Source organism: Rhipicephalus sanguineus, unplaced genomic scaffold (genome assembly GCF_013339695.2).
Source record: "Rhipicephalus sanguineus isolate Rsan-2018 unplaced genomic scaffold, BIME_Rsan_1.4 Seq626, whole genome shotgun sequence".
NCBI lineage: Eukaryota > Metazoa > Arthropoda > Arachnida > Ixodida > Ixodidae > Rhipicephalus > Rhipicephalus sanguineus.
In genome coordinates this window covers 150,934-162,121 of record NW_023615649.1, presented here as the reverse complement: position 1 = coordinate 162,121, position 11,188 = coordinate 150,934, and the positions used below count along the sequence as shown (strand labels likewise).

Below are 11,188 nucleotides of genomic sequence, written 5' to 3'. Positions count from 1 at the left end.
TGTACAGAATGTATGGGTACACGCAGTTGAACCTCCTTTTCCTTTGCTGACCGTGTAATGTCCATGAGCTGGAGCAGCAATGATTTTTGATCGCGCCTATGTATGTATGTATGTATGTATGTATGTATGTATGTATGTATGTATGTATGTATGTATGTATGTATGTATGTATGTATGTATGTATGTATGTGTGTATGTATGTATGTATGTATGTATGTATGTAGCTAATATCGCGGATAAATGTTGAAGTAAACCTCCCTATCAGGGGTTCGTTTCTTTTGTTTCCGCATGCGTTCCGTCAGAGTCTGCCCACGGAAAAAAAGCCTCGTAACAAAAGTTGTATGCAGCAAATGGAGATGCGCAGCGCTTTTTCATCATGTCAGGGTCAATGAAGACTCGTCCACTCTTCATGAAATATTTATCGCTGGTTCCGGCCAGTGGCAGGCGAGAGGCAGCAACAGGGGTCGAAGGGTGGGCGTCTTGTTTGGATTTCGGTCGCCGAGAACCTGTGGATTTCGTAAATAGAGACGAGCAGCAGTGAGCCCACGTGAGCACCGGACCAATCAGGAGAGCGCTGGGATTGGTGAAAGCTGGACGGAACGCAGTACGCACAGTGATTTCTCCCGTGGGTCGCAACGTCAGGGAGCCCTTCGGTATGTACGCACACAATTTGTCAACGCGCGCTGCCTGTGGTCGCGGTGTGTGACTCTGCCGGAATACACGCAGCGTTTTACCGGCGTCCGAGCGACGAACTCCGTCCGACGGCGAACTCTCGAGGCACGGTGGCGTTCGGAGCGAATATTGCGACACAGCGAAGATCCTGCCGCCGCGCCTTGACCTATTGGGTAAATATGCAGCGCGCGGCACATGCGAAGGACTAGAGACCGCTATAGACTACACGAGCGCTGACTCACAACTGAGAAACTTGCTGCGTGCGCAAACAAAATATACATCTAAGTTACATGGTGCGTGCCGGATAAACAAGAGAAACGGGGGAACAAGCCATTCAAATATATTCTAGTTCTTTTCGATGCAGTGTGACCGACACAGGAAACAGAATCTATGGGCATGTGATATGCCTCGATTAACTCTCGGCTTGACTGATTTCTATCATTGAACAATACAGCAGTTCCCTGAAACAGGGCTCCGCAATCTGCACAGTGCAGCCAAGGTATAAATAGTAGAATTTAGCTATATTATCCCAACATTTTAAATTACCAACTCGCCCAGCTTGCTGTGTTAAGCCTTTACCTGACACGCGAAGATCGTTGTGAAAGGCCGCTCCATGTACTCCGGCCTTCGGGCGTAGCGAATTCGCTCGGCGGAAGGCTCGGAACAACTGCGACAGTAGATATGTCGACGCGCTTTGACAAAGTCTACACTTTAGCGAGCGAAGCACGCGAATGGAGGGAGCTGTCACAGCATAATGCACTGTGATTTTCATTCACTGCCACCTTATTGACTGCGTTACGCCTATGGTTGCTAACGTTGCCTTGTTGACCCGTTTGTACTGCGTATTTTAAGGATTTCTGAAATTTCGGGATACTTGCCCCTACTGTACAACTGAAGGGTCCGCGGCTATCATCAAGCACTTGTTGTGGACATGACTGAACCAGACACGACTGCGCTACCTGAGAACAGTGGGCCTTCATCCGACGAGACCACTGGATCTGTGGCTCTTTATGGGCCCCACCATGGAGCACAGTTGATAGCGGAAACCGGCCTCCACGTATATATTTAACTCTGTATGCCGTTGGGCAAAATTTGGAAATTAAAAAAAAAGAGGTGCACGGGTGAGGTAATCGACAGCCTATCTCGCAAGGCTAGGTGCGCCAGCAGCCATTAACAGGATCAATTTTAACACGAAAGTGTTTTATGCCGGGGTCCACCAAGTACTTCCGTCACGGTTATGACGTTGATAAAATGGACGCCAACGGGTGAGAAAGAAAAAAAAGCTAAGAAAAAGATCCGCCGCTCGGAATCGAACCCACGACCTTGCGGCCGCGACGGTCGCAAGGTCGTGGGTTGCGCTGGCGTGGACGTGTCTAATGTCTCTTCCTATTTGTCCTCGTCCACACCAGCGCTAAGAAACTGCCTTTCCATATCAGCGGACCACTTGTCAGACACGCTGTTTAATCCCAGCTGGAATACCTTAAACTTTGTATCGCCCTAAATCTCTGTTTCGTTGCAAAAGTCTTCGGAGGTGTAGCTAAATACCAGTTGAAGGCATGTTTTAAAATCTGCGAGTAGTTTTCGAATATTCGATACTCTTTCCGCATCAAGACTGATGCTGGGGTACCAGCGTGGACGCTCACGGAGATTTCAGCCGGCATGCGCACACAGAACTTCCGAGAAAGCATAGTAAAATGCAATAACAATATCTGGAACACACCACACAAGCTGAGCATAATATTCGAACACAGAACAAAACTATATAGGCGGTGTTTAGCAAATGCATGTCGTTTCCTCAAAATTTACTGTAACAAAAGACACGTTGTTTGCACGCAGAAACGCAGGCCGTCCTTTCTGAAGGCGTCAACGTGTGTCCAACGAAAGCATGACCACTGACCTCTTCAAGCGAACTGCGGCCAACGGAATGAACCCCCCAGCGAGACTTCGAAACACCAGCTCGGACCCCTTCCGTGTGGCATCTTACTGTCTCGCCATGTTCGGCATCCACGTAGACGACACGAGCACGTACACGGTCTCCCTGCCCGTGCGGGTGCTCAACATTGCCCTCTCGGTTCTAACCGTCCTCATGACGAACCTCTTTCTCCTGGAGCATGTGATGAGCTACCTGTACGGCCTTTCGGGCTGGATGTACGCCAAGTGGCTGATGGCCGCCATCAGTGGGGCACTCACGGCAACCACCGTCATCGCCAAGGCGTCCAGCGTCAGGCAGGTGGCCGCCTTCTATCGGACCAACTTCATACCGTGGCGGACGCGCGCCAAGACCGTTGCCCGGGTCAAGTCCACCCTGGTCATCCTGCTGGTATGGGCCTTCATTCTGGCCAACGCCTTCGACTTTGCCGCCAACGGCATCGAGGAGGATGCCAAGATATACGCCTTCTTCTCTCGATCTCCGCTGCCGGTCAACGGAACGTTCACCCCAGATGCTATCAGGGAGGGCTTCTTGCGCCTGGATGCCTTCCTTCGCTGGCTCTTCGTGCTGGGTAAATGCCTTACGCTATTCGTAGTTCGCTCGGCAATGGCCACTTGGTTAGTGCTCGCAGGTAGGAAGGCCAGTTACCATAACGAAAATCAACGCATGAAGGGCAATGATAATTATTCGTCAGCTTCCCCGGCAAGTATATAGAGAATGGAAAGTGGTTTACCGGAATTTGGTGGGAAACTACGACAGAACGAACGGAAGCAAAAAAGAAGAAGCATTGATTTCAAGCCACATGCGAGTGCGTTCCGCTAAAAAGAAAATGCAATCAAGCCGCCCGACGGAACAGCACGATTGAGAAGAGTTGATTGTAAGAACAATCATTCAGTATGTTAATACATCCTCCTACCCTTTCTTACAAGTAGACGTTACTCGAACTACTTCGACACATGCCAATAGACCTTTTTCAAGCAATCCCAGAACGACTCGCGGGCGCGCGGTGCACTATGGAAAAAGTGTGTACGTCGATTGAGCCGTCTATTTGATCACCTGCTGCTCGTTGGCGCCGTGGGAAACGAAACGCAAACGTCGCCGCTTCCTGACTAGTCTTATATCGTGAGTACTACACATATCATAACGCATCTGTATACGTATATCTACGCATGAAATGTGAGGGAATTAATACAGTCAGCGTAGGTATTAGCTAGCGGATATACATGTATATCGGATGTAGCGCTTCAGCGACATGCGTGTTATCGCGTGCCGATACCTTGAAAACGTACTACCATGGGTGATATGAGCTGGAACAACGCATTCATGTTTATTCAACGATTGCTTACAATGTAATAAATATGAATGTGACGTATTGAACTGCAACGTATTGAACCGCACCTTTCCGCTTCAGCAGTTGGTGCCATGAACACTGTTGCGCTTGCCAACTGCGTTTAGCCGCTGTGGCCTTTAGATGGCAATTTCAATGTTCCATCTCGTATTTCTCATGACTATATACATATCTACGGCATGGTCACCTGTAAGCCAACACGCGAAAACACAACCGGCGTTTGTAAAATGCAACACCTGCAGTTAGTGTCAACGAATGGTGATAAAAGCTTATCGTTTGTTACCTATGCTGCGAGTAACGCGCACAATCTTTAATCAATATATATATCTTATCATACTAAATGCCGAATGTATTCTCTCTCGTACGCTTTAAATATCAGACTCTCGCGCTCGTCGACAGTGTCGGTGGACGTTGATTCCAAGTGCATCCGCGAATTGCATAGACCGCTCCTAGACTTCATCTACAGGAAACCGAGTTGTATCTTTTTACTTAATTTATGCCGTAGGGCATACTGGCTCAAAAAAAAGTTTAAATGATGTTCACCAGCGACGAGCTGGCCGACCAGATTTAGGTCGCCTGGCAAGCCGAAGATGCCGTCCGAGTCCAAGGATTTCGAGTCATCACCTGAGGCACCTCCACTACCATCATCATCATTGACGGACTGTGGGACGGGACAGAGGTCAATCCCCTCTTCCCCCCGCCTTGCCGGAAGGAAAACTGCCGGACCAGTCTTAAATAAAGTTTGTTCACTCACTAAATGACGCTTAGGAGCCACTCAACTGGTCTAACAGTGACATGCAGAAAGACTAGACAGATGGAAATCGTAGAGGCCAACACAGCTAAACACAAACGTTCATGATTGAATTACGCAGTAATATGTACCACCTTGCCAAATTCACTTGATCCGAGAAGTGCTGGCACGGTGCAGTTGGAAAGGAATGCACTGTGTATTATCTTTCGTGGCCGGGACCACTATTTTTATCCATCCATAGCTCTAGTTAGAGGCTAAATCTTTTCTCTCAGCATCGAGATGAGGAGTGCTGAAAAACATGATACTGTATTGTCAATTCGTGGCGCCTATGAAACGCCGCTTTAACGTCATCGCAATACTTGTCAACTCGGAGAGCGCACCGAACCAAATGCCAGTTCTGTTTGCACATTCTAATATCATCAAACGCAGCTGCGTACCCCGGACACTGGATTTGTGTAACTATTTAAAGGCAAACTGATGGACTTTCACGTGACGAGAGAAAGCGACTACAGGGAAGACAGGGAGATTAACGAGAATAACAGAGAGCTGAGCTAGTTGGCAAGTATTCATTCTAAAAAGACAGGACGTGCAAACACGGACACAAGAAAGAAGTCGGGACACCACATCCTGTCTTTTTAGAATGGGATTAACTAGACATGTCCAGTTTGCTACCCTACATGTGAGGGTGGCAACGAGGGAATAAAAGAGAGAAAGAAAGCATCAGTGAACACTATAGTCACGATACACATGCAGAGCGCAACGTATCGTTTCAGTCAATCGCTTAAGTTGGTTGCCTGCAAGAACTGCAAAAGCGCTGGCGTCCTGGGCTGATGAGCTGTGAGGCAAGAGATAATTCCTTCAGTAAAAGGTCGGTAATCGAGTCTGCTCAAGCTATATATGAGAGTCAGGCGATATTTGTCAAACTGTGAACAGCAGCACAAGAGGATTCACATTTGCAGTTAGCGCACATGAGTAAATACACCCTTTCACTTCGATAGCTCTATCAGTTGGTGAATGCTAAGCCGACCCACAGCCAACACAACATTGTAACGTCGAGTCCAAAAATGTTCGTTGGCAGTTGGAGCTGTGCAAGCGACGGTTAGAGTTTATCGGATAATTACAGTGAGTTAGCGTGGCACTATGCGCGTCGTGGCGAAGCTCTCCGGCAGCGCCTACTCCAAATAAAGGAGCAGTGCGGCAGCGTAATTGGCAACCTGGTTACCACAGATACCACGATGTCCCGGCAGCCGCTATAAAATTTTGTCATGTCCTTCATTGACAAACGTCGTTGGTATGGCACACCAGCTGATCGCAGTTCCCTTGAAGAGCTGCCTTTCACTTTGGCTAAATTAGATATGTGGGAGTAAGCGCCAGTACTTTATCCTCAAATTGGTTAAAGCTGCCCCAATAATGACTCCTTTAAAACGCAGGTCCAACGTGCTTCAGCATCTTCCTGTACAGCTTCATGACGGAGCTGGCCGCGGGGAACATGGACCACCTGAAGCACTACATTCTCACGATTAAACACTCGGACCACGACGACCCTGCCGAGACGGTGCGCCAGATCCGAGACCTGTACTTCCACCAGGCCAGCTCCGCACAGGAGCTCGATTCGGCATTCAGCGGCCTCGTGCTGCTCTGGTACCTGATGTGTTCCGTGTTCACGTGTGCGAACATCCGCGGCGCGTACCTCGGCGAGTTTCCCGGAGACCGTGCCGTGTTCTCCGTCCTTCTCGAAGCATTCCCGCTCTACTGCGTCTACGTCGGCATCACGATGGCTGCATCGGACTTGCACGACGCGACGATGGAGGTCCTTACGCAGATTGAGGCGTTCACGGCCATCTTGGGCAAGCGCTACCAGCTGCAGCACGCCACTTACTTCCTGGCCAACATGTGCATCACCTCGGTTGGCCTGAATCCTCCGCGCCTTACCGTGGGCCGCCTGTTCCCCATACGCCGCGTGCTGCTCGCCGTTCTCGTGCTGCTGTTTGTCGCCGCGGCCTTAGTTTCCGCACGGATGGCACAAAGTAGGGATTAGCTGCGTCTGCAATGCTTAGTGATTACTTGTTTGCACTGTAAGCGTTGATATATGACTAGAAGGTATCAACAATCGAACATAGCCGTAAATCACCGCAGTGGTTGTTCGAGATCATTAAAATCGTTTACATAATTTCAACGATTTATTTCATTCTACCTGCAATCGAAGGAACACCATGCAGCAAATTTAATATGAGTGTGAATTCTCGGACGCTGGTTAGAGAGAAAATGATAAAACAAAGGCAACTCAGGGAGCTTAATCAGAACAAAAGAATTGTTTGATGTATACTTGAGAGGGGGAGGATAAGAATACCCAGAACGTAATTGCACAGGGTCAGAACTTGCATCTTGTAAGAACTCATCTGCTGCGATGGCTCGTCAATTTCGATAATAATTAATAGCAGCTGTCGCAGAGCGTTTGCGACAGTTGCACGCTGAATCGAGGACACAGCCTAACGATGAAGGCGAAAGCTACTGGATGGTCGAGTTCTGGTGGGATATAAAGGCGGAGCGAAAATGGTGCATCCGGCTGTTGCGAAAAGTTCGCGTGCGCCAAACGGAGACTCGTGCCAGCACCTTAAGTAATCGAGATGTCCATAGGCGTGCGCAGGGTTCCCCTTCATCGGGGGGGGGGGGGGTGCATGTTGATCGCGGCCTTGCCACCCCCTGCCCCGCCCGTGCGCATGCCTGTGTAGATGTTATATGCGTCTAGATTATTCGGCATTGTCGCGGCGTACTGGCTACCTCTATCACAGCTGTCCCTTGGAAACCATTGAAAATGTACGTGTCATGCCATGCTCTTTCTTTGTCACTTAGCGTATCATATAGGCTCTCTGGTCTCCAGTTGTCCATGGAGTTTGAGCAGCAGGGTTCCAGGAGCGACCCTTTCGAATAAATGAATACCGACCATCTTCCTGGATGACGAATCCAAGCGTAGCCCGAACAGATGAAAGTTCAGGCAACCGTTCTCAATTTCTCAATTCATAGCTCGAAGAAGAAACAGCGGCGCGGCCGAGACATTGAGGAATGCTACAAGCTGAAATTCCCCCTGTTCTTTCTATACTTCGCACTAGTCACCGCTGTGACAGAATGGAATACCTACTAGCCGAATCTGTCATATTCTTATGTTACGTTCTCACGAATTTTGCAGAATGTGTCGTTTGTCCAGCGACAGTCATCGCATGCAGAATGTCCTATCTCACGACATCGACGGCATCGTTCAAACCTGTGCGCTGAAACGCTTGGCGCGTTTTCACAACGCGAACGGTTTGCCGTCAGTCTCATCTCGTGGACTCCGCCGAAGAGAGGCCACTGTGCTATGCCAGTTGTGGCTAAGAGTGGCTTTCCCGAAGTCATTTTCTTTTCTTATAGGAATGGCCAACAACGCTCTTTGTGACGTTTGTGGTATCGAGGAGACTTTGCAGCACATTCTTTTCGACTGTCTTCGCTACGCTGTGCAGCGCTCGCTTCGAATACAGACCGATGTCGCTAGCAACTATCTTCTAATGTCATCCTGAAAAGTCATCGAGAATTAAGAAGGCATTGTTGAAATTTTTAAGGACAACAGGCTTGCACGAGCGGCTGTAGACTGATAGTTATGCCGTATACCGCACAAGATTGCCGGACTGTGAAGTTGTCTGTGTGCTCCCCCTCACTTTCTCCCACTTCTAACTTTCAATCTCCCCCATCCCTTTTCCCTGTGCAGGGTAGCATACCGGCTACTCTAATGTGCCTGCCTTCCCTCTCTCTTGTTTACCTTCCTTCATCTCGTGGATACATCTTCGAGGCCGGCACCAAGCACCACTGGCGGCGCTGTTGATCACTTCTGTTTAGAGTTACTGTATATGTGGAGGTTCTTTTTTTTTTTTCTGAAAGAGCTGAGTCCACTTTAAGTGAAACTAAGAAAAACGCATTTTTTTGCTACTGAGGATGTGCTCGGGCCTGCTCCAACAATATTTTGTGTGTTCATGTCACCAAACTACTCTGTATTGCGCTAAAATCTATATAGCCCAGTATGGCCTGTGTTCAGAAGTAAAATTTGGATCTGGCTCTTAGAGATTCGAACATTTCAATTGAGCTTAAATTAGCTCGTAAAAGAAGTCTAAGTCGCAGCGAATGAACGATGTAGCAATATTTTGAAACAAAATTAACTCCATGGGCGTAATGGCGATGGCTACAAATGTAGAGCAAGAGGTCCTTCTAGGTAAAAGGTGCACTATTCTGGACAGTCGTTTTCTTGTTCTTGGCATCTTGCTTGCTTGTTTGATCCTTTAATTTTGGCTCTCACCCACTATGGGGGATTAGCCATGGAACCGTCGTTTAAAATAAGGGGGCAAACTTAGAATTACGACGAAGGAAAAAAATTTATCGGTCGTCTCGCGTATACAGAAAAGTTGAAGACTAATTAGTTTATGTTCTAATAAAAATAAGAATAGAACCATAATATGGAATACAATCAAGTGGTGACGAGAAGTCCGAAGTACCAAAATTTTTCATCAGATCAATTAACTTTATTAATTGCCCTGCGAATTGGTGGGATGGGCCTGGATCCCGCCTAGGCTTCGGCCAAGGGTTGCTGGCCCTTGGCGGCTTCCTCGGCTCGCTGGAATTTTTGTTCGAATAAATTAACAAGGAATTCTTCTTGTGTCACGAAGAAATTCGCAGACGGCTATGCAGACGTCCCTGTTGCTGTGGCCCAAGGCAAAGAATATCTTCTGAATTAAGAGGAATGCTTAATTTCCTGAATAAAATTTCGAAATGTTTTTTCCTATGGTTAGTGAAATGACTGAAGTCCTTCAAAAATGCTTCAGCTCTTCCTCTTCTTAGGTCGTTTTATGCTGCGCTGTTTCAGATCACTCCATGAAATAGATCGGTGCACAATATCTAAATTTAAATTGTCTTCTATTTCAAATATACCATCTTGAAGAGAAAGAAGGGCATGATATTGCAGCGCTAAACTAGAAAAGAAACACTATGGCAGAAGGAAGTAGGAAAATCAGGGCCTTACTCTTTATATTCGAGTTTTGCCTATAATATCATGTCCTTCTGTAAGTGCCAGCCCGTCCACGAAAAACTAATTGTGGAACGAAAACACGATAGCAAACCAGAATAGGAATGAAACAGATCGAATGCGGCCACATGGTTGATTTGGTCACGATTGCTAACGCAGAGCTGGTTCAATGGATCTGGCTCAGCTTGACTCAAACAGATGCAGGATTTGGCTCATTTTTTATTCGAAACAGCTTTTTTGAGTTCACGTTACAGTGAGGCAGGGGCGTATCCAAGGGGGGGGGTGTTGGGGGGTTCAACCCCCCCCCCAAATTTTTCAGTTTTGCTAGCGTATATATACATGCAAACATACAAACGAACGCACGAATATACATAAAGTATGGTTGAATCCCCCCCCCCCCTCCGAAAAAAATTTCTGGCTACGCCCCTGCAGTGAGGCATTGCCTCATTTTGATTACAATTGTTTTAAAAGCGAAGAAGGCGCGCGTTACGCTCCCGTGAAATTTAGCCGGGTTTCGGTTTCTGTATTTGGCTCCTCTAAGAAAAAAAAAAAACGCCGCATATGCTCCCTGCAGGAGCAGAGGTGCGCGTAGGTCCGCCATCTTGCGCGACGGCGCATCCACGTTAGGCAGAAAAGCCGCTCCTCTCGAATGTAGGAGACGGCAGATCACGTGGCCTGTATTGTCGTCACTGCATTCCGCGGCAACTCCCTGTGGTTAGGGTGGTTAAGCATTTGCGCCGTTGTCTGATAGTACAAAGGGCGAATGTGGTCTTTGATGCGGTGGGCATGGCGCAAAGCCATGATCCAGCGACATTCTCTGTTCAGTCATTTCTCATAATTATGTCTCAGCAAAACATGAGTTACATTTTACAGCGATAACAGTTATAAGGACACACTCGACGGGTTTCTGCTTTCGCCGTTGGCGAAAGTAAAAACCCGTCGTATAAAGTCCAAATTCGTATAAAGTCTAAATTGATAACATCATCCGGCGCATCGTATGTTCTACCCGCGAGTAAAAGCTCGTGATCACTGGCGACGAACGCGGTTGAAACGGAGATGAAACGAGCCGGCCGTCTGCGTCGCACGGAGGGCGCATGCAATAACATCAGCCTACGTGCGAGGCCTGCAGTCGATTGCTCATCAAACAGAGAGGAAACCGCGCCCGTTTTTCGTAAGGAGCATGAAGGGACGCCATGGTAAGCGAGAGGGGGGAGGGGCTGTGTCGCTCGAAGGGCGTGGTCGCTGGCGTGCGCGCTATCTCGGTAGGCATGAGGAGACTGCTCGTAAACGTGCTTTGCTCTCAACGTTTACTTCGCGTTTAGGGAACTGACAGCACAAAAGCCGTTTCGGTCCCTGGAGCAGCAGTATTCCCTTAAACCAGTGTTTTGTTGAGTTACGCGAGATCGGATCCAAAAAAAGTTAGCTGCTAGCCTTACTTCG

General features: G+C 48.1%; 1 protein-coding gene across 1 annotated transcript; it reads left to right on the top strand.

Moving 5' to 3' along the window:
- The first annotated feature begins 2,514 nt into the window (after positions 1-2,514).
- On the top strand, positions 2,515-6,864 carry LOC119377943 (uncharacterized). Its single transcript, XM_037647222.2, has 2 exons — positions 2,515-3,173; positions 6,132-6,864. Exons 1-2 carry the CDS (start codon positions 2,558-2,560, stop codon positions 6,737-6,739), a joined length of 1,224 nt encoding a protein of 407 aa, XP_037503150.1. The 5' UTR covers positions 2,515-2,557; the 3' UTR covers positions 6,740-6,864.
- The last annotated feature ends 4,324 nt before the right edge of the window (positions 6,865-11,188 follow it).

Bases quoted from the DNA above. Each gene is read 5' to 3' on its own strand.
- LOC119377943 (XM_037647222.2), top strand. From the start codon at position 2,558: ATGACCACTGACCTCTTCAAGCGAACTGCGGCCAACGGAATGAACCCC. The intron at 3,174-6,131 runs GTAAATGCCTTA...TTTAAAACGCAG, and splicing joins TCGCTGGCTCTTCGTGCTGG to GTCCAACGTGCTTCAGCATC.